The sequence below is a fragment of the Brassica napus genome, chromosome C7 (genome assembly GCF_020379485.1).
Source record: "Brassica napus cultivar Da-Ae chromosome C7, Da-Ae, whole genome shotgun sequence".
NCBI classification, from domain to species: Eukaryota; Viridiplantae; Streptophyta; class Magnoliopsida; order Brassicales; family Brassicaceae; genus Brassica; species Brassica napus.
In genome coordinates this window covers 43926208-43941666 of record NC_063450.1, presented here as the reverse complement: position 1 = coordinate 43941666, position 15459 = coordinate 43926208, and the positions used below count along the sequence as shown (strand labels likewise).

Here is a 15459-nt window from a genome sequence, read left to right as displayed (position 1 = left end):
TTATAAGCGAAACGAGTTTACTTTACTTTTTTGTTCTCTTTTCTCATTTCAATTTCTAAAGTTTTTTACCTTTTCCAATTTATTATTTATTCTCTTTTACTCCACATTTTCCCAATCAATACCTAAGTTAAAATAACTAGTTTTGTCCCATTTTCACAGTTTTGAAGGTAAAAGTTGATTTTTTTGTGTGCGCAGGTCAACAAGTGATTAATTGTGAAAATAACTAGTTTCTCTTTTTACTCCTGTGAGAAGAGAGCTTTCAAAAGAAATAATAAAATAACATTACGGTGTGAAGACAAAATCTCCTCTCGAAGTTAGTCGTGGCCGCTTTCGGCCGCAGATCATTCATGATGTCAGCGCAATGATGCCACACTGATGATAACATAACTTTTTTTTTTTTGTAAACAATGATAGTATAATTATTAGACAACAATATATACTTTGGCTATTTTGTTTATATTTTTGTATTTTAAGTATGAAGAACTAGCTGGATGTGGATCAGGAGCCGAAAACTCATAGTACTAAAACATACTCCATCCGTTCCCGAAAAAGTAAGATTTTTTAGATTTTTTTCTTGTTCCACAAAAATAGATTTTCTATATTGTTAAGGTATTTTTTTATAATTTTGAAGAACATTAATTGAGAATATTTAAATTGATTAAATTTCATTGGTGAAAAGTTATTGGAAAGTGTATAATAAAATAAAAAATAAATTAAATTATAAACATTTATTAAATTTTTAATAAACGTGCATACTCTAGAAAATCTTATTTTCGGAAACAGAAGGAGTATATTTCAATAAAATAATTACAATATGCACATGCGTGGATTAAAAAAAAACAATAAATGAAAACTAACAATTGTTAACTTCTTGTATGTAACAAAAAAATACTGGTAAAGTTCAAAAAAAATTACTGGACAATTATTAATTATAAATCATCTTCTGATAAAATATTGAAGAAGGTGACAGAAATGTAATTCGATGTTGATTAAGCTACGCTGAAGAATATAGTTTCGGTTTTGTAGATGGTTCGACTATTTTTAAGTTAGATTGGACAAAATAATATACCAGGGATTAAAAACTTCGATCGTATATTATTATATTCCATAATTAAGAAGAACATTCGTTATTTTCGAAAACCCCTTAAAAGCTTAAACCCACTTCATACAATTATAGATTCGGTGGATTTATAATTTTTTTTTTTTAAAACTCCCTCGAAGGATCGAATAATATAAATATTGGAAAAAGAAAAGTTCCACCCTTTTTTTTTTTTTTTTGTGCAAAAAGAAAAGTTCCACTTAAAACATTAATTTTGTAGTACATGATATGCTTACATAGTTTGTTTATATATAGAACACACAATGCTCCTCAAATACATACTCAAAAGTCAAGCCTTCTCTATCTCTTTCCCTTTATACTTCTTCTTTACTTTCTGATATCAGCATATATGGCAGCAAAGCTAATATCCACCGGTATTCGTCACACAACTTTGCCGGAAAACTATGTTCGGCCACTCTCCAACCGTCCATGTCTCTCTGACGTCTCTCCACTTAAAGATTTCCCTATCATCGACCTATCTTCCACAGATCGATCTCGGCTAGTCCAACAAATCCACCAAGCTTGCTCCCGATTCGGGTTTTTTCAGGTACTTATATACACAACCTTTTGATAAGGTATATATGAACTTTTGAATCAAATAAACAAAAATATGTATCTGAAATATGAACTTATGTGCCTGAAAAGGATTATGAACTTAACATAATATTTTTTTAAGTATTGGTTTATATCGAAATAAAGTACTGTATACTTCTTTTTGTATTAGTGTTTCTTGGTATGTTTTGTCCGCGTCGTACGTAATAACCATTCAAATCCAGAATTATAGTTTTACTACTATTTATTTCCGTTGGAACTAATATATTCCACTAACCGTCGGTCAAAAGCACAACTTGTATATAGCTTATTTTTTGTCACGACAACTTGTATATAGCTAAGTATTCAAACTTTATAGTTAATAACTTTGTAGTCTTTCGATGGATTTAGGTCATAAATCACAGAGTTAGCAAAGATACAATAGATGGAATGGTGAGTGTTGCGAACGAGTTCTTTAGCATGCCTATGGAGGAAAAAATGAAGCTGTACTCGGACGATCCAACGAAGACGACGAGATTATCAACGAGCTTCAATGTGAAAAAAGAAGAGGTCAACAATTGGAGAGACTATCTTAGACTACATTGTTATCCTATCAGCAAGTATGTCCATGAGTGGCCTTCAAACCCTCCTTCTTTCAAGTAAGCACTCAATTCACTTTGCTTATATTTATATAATGTACTTCTAATTCTAGTTTGTATTTTCTTTCTCGAATATTTATATAACTCATCTATCGTCAAAAATATAATCATTATTCTCATGTTCTAAATAGGTAAAACGAACTGCAAGGTTTTATGATAGTATAGAACTTAGGTTCACCCCTAGGGCGAATCTTTAAATCCACCCCACATTTTATGACCAATCAAAGTGATATATAGATTATTAATTAAAAAATATTTAATTAAATAAAAAATAGTTACAAAAAATAAAAACGTTAATTTTAAAGAAGCTAACGCTTGCAGCTAAACCCTAAACCCTAAATCTTAAATTCTAAACCCTATACTCTAAATTCTAAACCCAAATCCAAACCCCTAAACCCAAACCCTATATCCTAAACCATAATCCTAGACCCTAAACCCAAATTATATACCCTAAACCCAAAAACTAGACTATAAACCTAAACTCTATACCCTAAACCCAAGTCCTAGACCCAAACTGTAAACCTTAAACCCAAATTATATACCCAAAACCCAAAACCTTAACCTTAAGTCCAAACGGTAAATCCTAAACCCAAACCGTAAATCCTAAACCCAATACCTATACCCTAAACCCAAATCCTAGACCTAAAACCCAAACGGTAAACCCTAAACCCAAACCCCAAACTTAGATACTATAGGGTTTGGGTTAAGGTTTACGGTTTGGGTTTAGGGTCTAAGACTTGGGTTTAGGGTATAGGGTTTAGGTTTATAGTCTATTTTTGGGTTTAAGGTATATAATTTGGATTTAGGGTCTAAGATTGGGGTTTAGGGTATAGGGTTTGGGTTTAGGGGTTTGGATTTGGGTTTAGAATTTAGGGTATTGGGTTTAGAATTTAATATTTAGGGTTTAGGTTTTCGCTGAAAGCGTTAGCGTCGTTAAAATTAGCGTTTTTATTTTTTGTATCTATTTTTTATTTAATTTAATGTTTTTTAATTAATAATATATGTGTCACTTTGATTGATCATAAAGACTGGGGTGAATTTAAAGGCTAAGTTTTGTTCTTTATGATATATGAGTTTGCGTCATGGTTTTATTCAATTGGTGATTTCTGATATGTCAGAATTGCCAAAAATACACTAATAAAGCTATTTTAGGTCATAAATAGACTTACATAGCTATTTTTAAAAACAATCATTAATCTGATTGGATTCTATTTTCTTTTTCTTTGGTCCCAATTTATACAGAGAGAGTCATATTATATCATTAAACTGTTATAATATAATGAAAGCAAATGGTTCAATGCACATAGGATGCCTATCAAAGAATACGAGATGAGTTAGATCTTCAAAGCTACACTTTAAGCGTCATAATTCCCTAAAACACGCACAACAAACCAAACTAGAGCATTGCTGCCTCTCGTTAGATGTATTTTCAACAGGAAAAAGCCTTATATCACCAGAATATTCTTTTTCTTTTTATAACGAGAATATTATACATTCATAAGGATATATATATATATATATATATATATATATATATATATATTCAGTTCAGAATAAACGAATGTCATTCTGTGATTTTAAAGACACAAAAGTCGATTCGGATTTGAATAATGAAAATTCCACCCTCAGGCCTCAACTGACTCAACTCAGGTCAACTGTTTTTGTTTTTCTTGAATCTAGTTTAAAAAAATGATTTGATACGTAAACGATAATTAACTTGCGGTCCCATTTGGTTTTTGTTTCCTGATTTGGTTCCCATGTGATCACATGGATTGACAAGATTTATCAAATCTATACATTGCATATTATACACTTATTCCTATGCATGCATGTGGCTGTTCGGCTAATTATAAGGAGTGGTGATGTAGCGAAAGGTTTATAGGATAGAATTAAAGATCCGTTGATTTTGAGAATATCCGGAAAATTAGAATAATCACAAAGATCTTATTTAATCGAAGAATGCCTAAGATAAATGTCTTATTAAATTCGTTGAGATCAATGATCTACCAAAAACAAGGAACAAAAAGAGAACTCTCAATTTTTATTAATCAAATTATCAACTCTTACAAAGTTAAAATTAAAAGACTATATATAAAAAAAATCATAAAACCCTAAAACAATAAAGATAATTATCTAAATAATTAATAAAACAAATAATAAGATATTTGGAAATATTTCAAATATTTATCTACTTCATTCTCTCCGGATCGGAGAAGATTCGTCCTCGAATCTTAACCGTGGTCTTCAACTCCAAAATCTTCTCACATAAAATCTTATTCTTTTGCGACTCTTCCACACATAATATACATTCTTGAAATTTGTATTATCTGCACTGTCACGATGGAGAGTATAAGCTTGTACTATACAACTTAGTCCAAAAGTCTGGTTTGGAGCACCACCATCGATGAACGTGTCGTCTTTATTATTAGACTTGTTTCTGATTTTGACTTCCAGTGGGTTTGTACACGTCACATCTTCCACCCTCTCTTCAACTTCTTTTTTCTCTGAAACACATGTTGTAGTATGTTTCTTTGGATGCGTGAATCTAACACTTTGCTGGTAGATGACTCGGAAACTTTTGTCACGCGTAAATCTATAACCACACCGTTTTTGATCTCCACCCAACGAACATCAAATTCAGTGTATTTGTATTGAACACAATCATCATCATCATAGACATCGAAGATTGGATCGCCAACGATATCTATGTAAACGAGTTCTTCACTTTCGACGAACAAATTTTCCATGATTCCAGAATCGAATTTTGATAAAGAAACCAAAAGACCTGCTCTGATACCAACTGATGTAGCGGAAGCTTTATAGGACAGAATTAGAGATCCGTTGATTCTGAAAATATCTGGAAAACTAGAGTAACACAAGATCTTATTTAGTCTAAGAATACCTAAGATCAATGTCTTCTTAAATTCGTTGAGATCACCAATGATCTAGCCGAAAACAAGGATTAAAAAGAAATCTCTTAACTTTTATTAATCAAATCGTAAACTCATAAATTAAATACAAACTTAAACCTCAATAGATATATATAATAAAACCATAAAAATCCTAAATAATAAAAATAATTATCTAAATAATTAATAAAGCAAATAATAAGATATTCCAAATATTTATCAGCATCAAGTGGTCACCATACATTATTCTACAGAAACGTGTGAATTATTCCGACCGACCGTAAGTTTTCAACCATGAATATAACTGACACTTAAACAGCAACGTGTGTATACTGTATATTACATACAGAGATCATGTATTTATATAAGTAAAAGCTAAAAAATATTATGTATAAACAAGCAAGATTTGATAAAGATACGTTGGGAAAAGCCGAAAAGGACAAGCGGAGATATGCAGCAAAACTCCATCTAAACTGTCAGAAATTTAAAAGTCAGTCGACTCAACACAGACAAAACTCCATCTAATCTGATTAGATACATCGGTATATAATCATCGTTAACCCCTATAAAATATGATTTGTGTGATAACGCCGTCACGGGGAGGAAACGTCACTGGTAAACCGCGTTGGCGTCAGCGTCGTTATATCATACCAAAATTCTATTGGATTTTCATATTGACTTAGAAGAAACCTTTTTTCATGGGATTACTGGTTGAAATCAATAAAAAATTATTTTAAAATTTAGACCATAGAATTATTTTACTTATCTTTAACAGATGTCATTTTAAAATTTATTGAACTTTAGAAAATAAATTTTTTACAACTATTTTATTTTGGACTATAGCTTTAAAAAACCAATATAAATCATGATTAACGATTTTTAAAGCCGTAGATATATATTAAAGTTAAAGTCATCTCTTACGTCCTGACCGATCACTCTGATTGACTCTCTCGCTTTACATTAATTTTATAATAACAATATATGTTAACTTTATTTTGTTATAAGACATTTTATAACTGCAAGTGAAAACAAAAAAAAAAGTATATTGTTTAATTTTTTCAAGTTTAGTCGATTTTGTTGAAGAGAAACTACTCGCTAAACTAAACGCAAACAAACATTCGAGACCATAGTTTAGTTTTTTTTTTTTTTTGAAACACTGACCATAGTTTAATATAATTATTAGTTTGACATGAGATCAAATATTTTGCTAGAAAAACAGGTACTTAAGATTGTAACGCTTGTAAATTACATAATCATCATGAGCTTCAATGCATCAAAATGGGTTTTATCTTAAAAACATGTACTCAAAATAAAGTAATTTCATAAATTTTACTAAACCTATGAATCATGTTAAAAAGTGAATATGTTGACCGTTTAAACAATTTGAGTAGCTAATTGTGTATGTGTTGGCGCTTTTGCAGGGAAGTTGTGAGTAGATACAGTACAGATGTAAGAGAACTGGGATTTACTATAGAGGAACTGATATCAGAGAGCCTGGGTTTAAAAAAAGGTCACATGAGGAAAGTGCTTGGTGAACAAGGTCAACACATGGCAGTCAACTATTACCCTCCATGTCCTGAGCCTGAGCTCACTTATGGTTTACCTGCTCACACCGACCCAAACGCACTCACCATTCTTCTCCAAGATGCTACCGTTTGTGGTCTACAGATCTTGATCGACGGCCAGTGGTTCGCCGTTAATCCACATCCTGATGCTTTTGTCATCAACATTGGTGACCAGTTCGAGGTAACTGATCAGATAGTAAAATCTATCAAAATGTCTTCAAGTGTTGGGCTATGAATTTAGATCTTAATTAAGTGTAGGTCTGGTCCAAAGTATAGGTAAGAGGAAGTCATAGCTTTGGACTTTAGAGTTTAATCGTTATTATTTAGGGGGAAAACTGGGACATCTGAAAATGAAAATTAAAGAAGAATAATATTAGTAAATAGTTTACTAATGAATGAGATACAGCTGTTACTTGTGTATATAGTTAAAAAGTTAAATCTCTAACAAATATAAGTTGAACTTATATAAATATTATAGTATATATCTAAATCAACTAATTATTATGAAAATATGATTATATCATATTTGTTGGTTTGGATTTATTGGCTTCACTTCGAAATCAGCCTTACTGTCCGCATGATACACATATAATTTATCTCCTATAGAAAGGCTTGGACCAACCTTGCTTAAATATGCAATTTCAGGCATTGAGTAACGGAATATACAAAAGTGTTTGGCATCGAGCAGTAACAAACACCGAAAAACCGAGATTATCGGTCGCATCATTTCTGTGCCCAGCTGACTGCGCTGTCATAAGCCCGGCAAAGCCCTTGTGGGAAGCCGAGGAGGACGAGGCTAAGCCAATATACAGAGACTACACTTACGCAGAGTACTACAAAAAGTTTTGGAGTAGGAATCTGGACCAAGAGCATTGCCTTGAGAACTTTCTAAACGACTAGATACTATACACATGTCTGTCTCTGTATGTGTAGTAGCAGGCACGCCCTGGAGAGAAGCTAAAGAAGCATTAGCTTCAGGCCTTCAATATTTTGGGCCCTAAATTTGCAGAAAATTTTGGACCCTAAATTTGCAAAAAGTTTCTTAGTCTTGTGGTCTAAATGGGGTTGTTTTTCTGCTCAATTTCCTCAGTTCGAACAGAAACCTCATTTTTCAGCCTTTTTTTCTTTTTTTCTTATTAGATTATGGTCTTATCGAAGCAAACATATATATATATATCTACTTACCCATCTTTCCGTATAATAATGATAATTTGATAGTGATAGATCTCTTGATAACAATGTACAACTATTATGGGCATATATTTATGTGTGTTAAACAATTTGTTACCTTATACACGGTGTCCAGAAACTGATGTACTACTTACATAAAAGAGATGAGCTATGAGCTCTACGTCTTCCTGACTTCCTGTCTCAGAAACCTAATCACCTGTTTGATTATGTTATAACATAACAATATGAGATTTTAAATGAAATTATTTGTGTTGATAAAAAAAAGAAGATATTTGTATTTGCACTCAGTATTTAGCAATTTCTGTGTTTGTTCTCCTCCCTATTTACTTTGCCTTACTTTGAGATACCAAAAAACAGGTTATAGTCCCAAATCAAAACGATGGCTCATATTAAGACTAGGCGCCAAAGCTTTGAAAGGAATCAAAAAAATAGAAGTTATAAGTTGTTGGACCAAGATTTAGCACTAAAATCTCTCCCGCCAAAAGGATCAGAAAATCGATTAACGACTACCTTGAGTTGAGCTTAAACGGGCCTGCGAGAAGTTGAAATGTGACGTCGGCTCATAAAACCCGTTGAATAATGAATGAGTCAAAGATCTCAAAGATTATTCTCCACATATCTTGGAATATGGTCAACAAATAATGAGTCACATCTAAATACGTGGAGTCACGTGCAACAACATTACGAAGTGGAAAGAGACGAACTCTTGGTATAAAATAGAGTAAGAGGTCGCTCTCAAAGCTATCTGATTTTCCAAGAAATATATAGACAAATAAAAGAAGATATAATGCTAGAAGAAGAAGAAGGAATCACACTTCTTCTAAATGAGATCACGCTTAACAAGATATATAATTCTCTACGCCTTTGGAGGAGAGCTCGTGATCTAGGGAATCTCTCTCACGAACAAAACCAGAAAAGAAACCATTAAATATTCTCTTCATAAGAGTCAAGACCACCGCTTGGAAAGGAGAACTCGCTAAGCTCGAGCTAAACCGTAGATGACGTCTCCACTTTTCAAAGAGAGAAGTTATTCCTTTATGCTTAACTTGTCCCGAACAACAACATCGAGCCGGAGACATGCTACTCTTCTCGATCACATTCGCTTCCGTGTTTGATCAAGAACAATGGCTCTTCACATGAAACCTTATCTTGGGAGATTGTGATCAGCCGATACGAGGACCCTAAATCCTTATTCTTATCCATAATCGATGTCTATCCCGAAACGATAATAAACAAATCCTAACAAAGAAACCCGACGTCTCTTTCGAGAGATGATAATAATCGAACTACTTTTAGACTTGATCCCTCGTAAGGTACGTAGGCAGCTCGATCCCGAGTTCAGTCACGATCTTCCTTCTCCCGATATCTTTATGCTATTCGGCATACGAATAGAATCCATTTTTGTCAACTCATACCTGATTACATCATTGTGTTATGATGATATTGTTGCCCACATCCTTTTTTTTCTCCAGATTAAACCCTCAATCACTATTAAATACTTAGGGTGGATTTTAAGATCTATGTAAGCCTTTTCACGTAAGATACAAGTAATAGGTCTACAATCTTTATTTGTAATCAGTTCCCCCTTTTGAAATATTATGTAATGACAATGGAGATGAATCTTCTTGATTTATCGGAAGAATGCATAGCCGCCGTGATTTATTTCACCAGCCCCCACGACGCCTGCCGTATCTCCGCCGTCTCCAAGTTACGTCGCTCAGCCGCCGAGACGCCGAGTCCAACGCCGCGTGGGAGAAATTTCTTCCCTTTGATCCTCGTCTGGTGGTTGATCATTCTCTGTCTAGGTTATCTAATAACCATCTCTTCCTCCGTTTCTGTGAATCCCATCTTCTCATCGATGATGGCAGAACGGTAAGTTTACACAACCTCCTCTGTTTTTTCAATGCATGGTTTCTTGAAAATGATTGTTTATAATTTTGATTTAGAGCTTTTGGAGAGAAGCGGGAAGAAATGTTGGATGCTATCTGCAAGGAAACTAGAGATCGTTTGGGTTGATTCTCCTAAATACTGGTTATGGATTTCGATTCCGGACTCAAGGTTAAACTCTTTCCAGAATGGTCGTGAGCATAGCACAGTGAAACATTGGTTTTCGATCCAACATTAAAGAGTTATAATATATATATACAGATATATGCTTCCAATTTGTTAAAAAAGAATTTTGTTGAAGTTGCTAGTAAATTGTTTATTGCATATTTCATCCTTAAATTTTATGTTTCTTGTAATCCAAAGCTTCTTGGTGTTGACTTTGGTTAGTCTGCAACAGGTTTGAGGAAGTTGCAGCACTTCTAATGGTGTGTTGGTTTGAGATCCGAGGCAACATAAGCTCGTCAATGCTCTCCAAAGGCACAGTTTACGGAGCTTACCTTGTTTTTAAAGAAGGAGAAATAGGAGCATTTGGATTTAGGTCCCAGCCATTGGAGACGAGGTTCGGGTGATGTAGCGGAAGCTCTATAGGATAGAACTAGAGATCCGTTGATTTTGAGAATACCCGGAAAACTTGAATAATCACAAAGATCTTATTTAGTCTAAGAATGCCTAAGATCAATGTCTTCTTAAATTCGTTGAGATCACCAATGATCTACCGAAAACAAGGAATAAAGAGAAATCTCTTAACTTTTATTAATCAAATCATAAACTGAATACAAACTTAAGCCTAGGCGGCTATATATAAAAACACCATAAAACCCTAAAATAATAAAGATAATTATCTAAATAATTAATAAACTAAATAATAAATATTTAGAAATATCCCAAATATTTATCTGCATCATTTAGAATAAATATCTTAATTATTTAGTATTTTATTTATTATTTGGATAATTATCTTTAATGTTTTAGAGTTTTATGATTTCTTATATATAGTCGTCTAAACTTAATAAGATCTTTGTGATTATCCTAGTTTTTCAGGTATTCCCAGAATCAACGGATTTCTAATTCTATCATATAAAGCTTCCGCTACATCCTCGGATCCACAAGAACCGGGCTTTGTAATGATAGAAGAGCGTTTCTTGAGTCTGGAATGCCAGAAGATGGGTGGTTGGAGATTGAACTTGGTGAGTATTATGTCGGTTTTGATGAGGAGGAGCTCGTGATGAGCGTCTTAGAGACTAGAGAAGGTGGCTGGAAAGGTGGGATCATCGTTCAAGAGATCGAGATTAGGCCAAAATGAAAAAAAAAGTGTTGTGTGATTCAGTAACGTAGCTCGCAAGTAAATTCTAGTTTGTTTTTTTTTTTGAAAAAAGTAAATTCTAATTTTTTTGAAAGAATTGAAACTCTATTCCAATATATGGACATGTTGATTTCTGACGCCAGTGTGTGATCATGGATGATCCATGATCTTGGTTAGTAACTTGACTGGATAATATGTTGATTTATGCTATTGTACCATAACTAACATTAAACTCCAATGGGACAAGAACTGACCGAAAACAGAATGAAACAACACACTCAAAGACTTTTACGAGTTCTATTGTCTTTCTAGGGTACATCTAGGTGAGACTTTAGCTGGCAATCTTTACCACAGAATCGAGAATTAACAGGCTTTCGTTGATTTAGGTTTATCTTGTTTCAGGTTTTACAAACAGTAATGTAATGAGTAGTCACAACAAGGAAGAAGAAAGAAGATGAAGTAGTGAAGAAACTATATATATGCTCTGTTTTTAACAGACCTTTAACCGATAGTCCGATAGTATTTGTTTATTTAATTTGTAGACCCATTTTATTGTAACCTAGACATAAGCCCAAATGCAGTTTTAACGAAGTCAACAGACTTACATCCGTTGATCTACTGCTTATAAGCATTCATCACTGTTTTATTAATCCGGTGTTTACCACTTTAGGCCTGTTCGTTTGCTCACCCAGGTGATCCATCTGGGTGAAAATGCAAATCGATGTTCGTTTTGTGCATTATAATGCTACATCCAGATGGATCACCCAGCTGAATTTTTAAAAACTCCTCTCAAATTGTCACCCAAATGAAAGTGAGTCTTGATTGTGCATCTGGATGCAGATGCATCTAGTTCAGTCCAAAATGATTAATGACAAAAATGATTTTTTGAAATCAAAATATTATTTTCAAACCGTAAATTATATTTTCTATACATTTTTCCGCTATAACCAAAAAATACATTTTCTCGCAAAAACTAAAAAACACACATTCCCGCTAAAACCGCAAGATGCGTTTTTCCGCAAAAAAAATGTAAAACACACATTTCCATAAAAACACGTTTTTTGGTCAAACCAGTAAAATCGCACTTTTCGACCAAAATCGAAAAAACGCATTTTTCCGTCAAAACCGAAAAAGGCATTTTCCCGCCAAACCCAAAAAAAAACGCATTTTCCCACCAAAACCCAAAAAATACCTATTCCCGCCAAAACTCCAAAAAACATTTTCCGGCCAAAACCGCAAAAAGTATTTTCTCGCCAAAACCGGAAAAACGCAATTTTTCCGCCAAAACCAGAAAAACGCAATTTTCCCGCCAAAACCGGAAAACACAATTTTCCCGCCAAAACCGGAAAACGGAATTTTTCCGCCAAAACCAGAAAAACGCAATTTTTCCGCCAAAACCGGAAAACACAATTTTCCCGCCAAAACCGGAAAACAGAATTTTCCCGCCAAAACCGGAAAACAGAATTTTCCCGCCAAACCGGAAAACAGATTTTTCCCGCCAAAACTGGAAACACACATTTTCCCGCCAAAACCGGAAAACACACAATTTTCCCGCCAAAACCGGAAAACCGAATTTTCCCGCCAAAACCGAAAAACAGAATTTTTCCGCCAAAACTTAAAAACACATTTTCCCGCCAGAACCAGAAAAACACAATTTTCCCGCCAAAACCGGAAAACGGAATTTTCCCGCCAAAACCGGAAAAGGAAATTTTCCCGCCAAAACCAGAAAAACACAATTTCCCGCCAAAACCGGAAAACACAATTTTCCCACCAAAATCGCGAAAAAGCTTTTCCCGCCAAAATCACAAAAAAAAAACTTTCCCGTCAAAATCGTGAAAAAAACTTTTCTCGTCGAAAACACTTTTCCCGCCAAAACCGCAAAAATACACTTTTCCCGTCCAAACCGCAAAAATGTATTTTCCGCCAAACCCATAAAAACGTATTTTCCGCCGAAACTACGAAAATACACTTTTTCGCCAAAAACATATTTTTCCTCAAAGACGCAAAAATATTTTCCGCCAAAACGGTAAAAATGTTATTTTTCCGCCGAAACGTAAAAAATTATATTTTAGTCATTTTATTAACAAGTCCACCTGGATGCAGATGGAAGTTAAAAAATAAAAAACAAACGAACATAGTTGCATTCATATGATTCATCTGGATGAATTGACGAAATGAAGAAACGAACAACACCCAGATGGAGCATCTAGATAAGACATCTAGATGGACCATCTGGATGCATCTTCCAGATGTAGGACCTTTGTTGAAGAGGGCGGTTTCTCTAAGCGTGACAGCTCCTCATATTGGCAAAATTGCAGCATAACACTGCAAGCAACAACAGTTTGACCTCCAAGAATTTGCTAACACTGGCGAATGAAGTTTTTATTAGAATATGTGACTGATCTCGTGGATGAACACTTTCAAGATTAATTCAGGATGAGTCTTGGGAATTGGGATCATGCTGAAGCTAATACGCATAAAAAAAGCGAAACAGAATGATAAGGAAGGCATGAGCGGTACTTGGCTTTAAGGAAAAAGACGAGTAGTATTCAGCAATAATTCTTAGTTGCTTGTGGTAATAGACTGTTGTCTAGTAAACACATGCACAAGAGCCAAAAAGACTTTCACAATTTTTGAAAGTCACACAAGACTTCTCCTGACGTCTGAATGATCATTGTTTTTCAATGAACTGTCATGTGATTCTGGTCCCCTTCTCCATAGTGTCGGTTTCCTTTTCCACCAAAAAACAGTCGCGAATTATTAATTTTTTATATAAAACAATTCCGCAATAATATCTCTTATCTACACAAAAATACAAAACAAAATGGTTGCGTTTAGTTAATCTCTCATTATCAAAATATTATGGTGAGTTTTGACTGACGAAGTTCAATGAACGTCATACACACTTTTCAATTTAATACACATACTTTCTGTGGTGCTGAATAATATCAATTATCTAACAAAATAAAAATAAAAGAATTTTCTTAATATAAAGAAAATTCAAAAGAATAAAAGCCCTTTCTCAAAAAAAAAAATCAAAAGAAAATTAATTATTGACCTCTTATTTCATACGCTTTTTCAATATATCTTCATAGTTATCCACAATGTCTACCGTCAATGATACATAAAATTTTTTAACGCTCTAATAGTTAATTTTCAGCGTTACAAAATAAATTTAAATGTTTTTCTAAATTTTTGATTTATTATTGTAGAAAAACATCAACTCAGGAAATAAATAGAAAGTTGCAATTGCATAACACAAGCATGCATGTTTCGAAATTACAATCAAGAAGAAGAAAATTCGAAAATCTCTTCGTCTATACAAAGTAAGAAGAACTCAGAAATTCAAGAGAAACGCGGCGTAATTTGGAGCGCAAGATGATGAGACGTCGCTGTGAGGCAAGGAAGAATCAGCTTGGCCACGGCTAGTGGGAGCCCGCACCCTTCGACGGCGACTTGTTGATGGTGGAGGGAGGAGTGTGGCGGTGATGCGAGCTAGCGCCAACGTGTATTCTTCAAGCAACTCAGCGGCAATAGCTACTGTTATCATGACGATTTGAAGATTCTCTGATTATAATTTACTTGTTGATGTCTTGCTAAAGAAAATCTCTAGTAACCTTTTTGTAATGTGCAGACAAAGACAATGTGGTTTAGCTTCTAAGAGACGGTATGGTATTTATAGAGTATGGGCTCCGAAGCTGATGGTCATAAATTTTGGTAGGTTCTGGTTATAAATTATCGTAGCCGTCAGATCTACCGACTTCAATTGAATTTATTTAATTTTGTTTCTACTTTTATTTTTAGTTAGGGTCACATTATTTTCGCCAGAAATATCTCATACAAAAACTATGTATAAGAAATGGATGATAACATGTTTTTTGGGTCAAAATGTTATTTCCAAAAATTAAATGGTAGGTTTTGATATATATGGAAAAACTATATAATGATGTGCATGGGACATATATGTGATGGTGGGATGGGCTGAAGTTACTAGAAGTATGAAGCTGGAATGGGCAAGAATGGGCGATTAAGAGTATGAACGTGACGTGTTGATTTGGGTAATGTAATCAGTATGTGAATACGTGACGCTTTTGGGAGATTCTAAATTTTGTTGGAACATCTTCCGGGTGCAAGGGGATATATATATTAACCAAGAAGGCATGAATATTTGAAGCTGCACTCTTACATTAGGACGATCAAAACATGGGAGCTAATATTTATTAAGGAATGTGTTATATTCACTAGTGGCCACTTCTTTTGGATGGTCTAGTGTAACCAAGATAATGCCAATGTTAGTCAAAGTAAAACTATAAAT

At 33.9% G+C, this 15459-nt stretch overlaps 3 protein-coding genes and 1 long non-coding RNA gene across 4 annotated transcripts; 2 read left to right on the top strand and 2 right to left on the bottom strand.

Annotated features, from left to right (window-relative positions):
* Window positions 1-1342: 1342 nt before the first annotated feature.
* LOC106348481 (protein DOWNY MILDEW RESISTANCE 6) lies at window positions 1343-8055 on the top strand. The gene is made up of 4 exons (XM_013788230.3): window positions 1343-1646; window positions 2042-2289; window positions 6620-6944; window positions 7409-8055. The coding sequence occupies exons 1-4, from the start codon at window positions 1449-1451 to the stop codon at window positions 7661-7663; spliced, it is 1026 nt and encodes a 341-aa protein (XP_013643684.1). The 5' UTR covers window positions 1343-1448; the 3' UTR covers window positions 7664-8055.
* On the bottom strand, window positions 8001-8600 carry LOC125589669. The gene is made up of 2 exons (XR_007325841.1): window positions 8465-8600; window positions 8001-8150 (listed from the first exon to the last, which is right to left on the bottom strand). It is a non-coding gene; the product is annotated as an uncharacterized LOC125589669 (long non-coding RNA).
* A 733-nt stretch (window positions 8601-9333) lies between these two features.
* LOC106352075 (putative F-box protein PP2-B12) lies at window positions 9334-12311 on the top strand. Its single transcript, XM_022705507.2, is given in 6 exon segments — window positions 9334-9683; window positions 9686-9830; window positions 9901-10012; window positions 10239-10301; window positions 10396-10400; window positions 11002-12311. Coding segments are annotated over 6 exon segments (594 nt in total). The 5' UTR covers window positions 9334-9557; the 3' UTR covers window positions 11145-12311.
* A 2003-nt stretch (window positions 12312-14314) lies between these two features.
* BNAC07G29920D lies at window positions 14315-14808 on the bottom strand. Its single transcript, XM_013791756.3, has one exon. It carries the CDS (start codon window positions 14692-14694, stop codon window positions 14482-14484), a length of 213 nt encoding a protein of 70 aa, XP_013647210.1. The 5' UTR covers window positions 14695-14808; the 3' UTR covers window positions 14315-14481.
* Between the last annotated feature and the right edge of the window lie 651 nt (window positions 14809-15459).

Excerpts from the sequence above, each read along its gene's own strand:
- LOC106348481 (XM_013788230.3), top strand. The coding sequence starts at position 1,449 with ATGGCAGCAAAGCTAATATCCACCGGTATTCGTCACACAACTTTGCCG. Across the intron at positions 1,647-2,041 it reads CCCGATTCGGGTTTTTTCAG|GTCATAAATCACAGAGTTAG; the intron begins GTACTTATATAC and ends CGATGGATTTAG. Across the intron at positions 6,945-7,408 it reads ACATTGGTGACCAGTTCGAG|GCATTGAGTAACGGAATATA; the intron begins GTAACTGATCAG and ends ATGCAATTTCAG.
- BNAC07G29920D (XM_013791756.3), bottom strand. The coding sequence starts at position 14,694 with ATGATAACAGTAGCTATTGCCGCTGAGTTGCTTGAAGAATACACGTTG.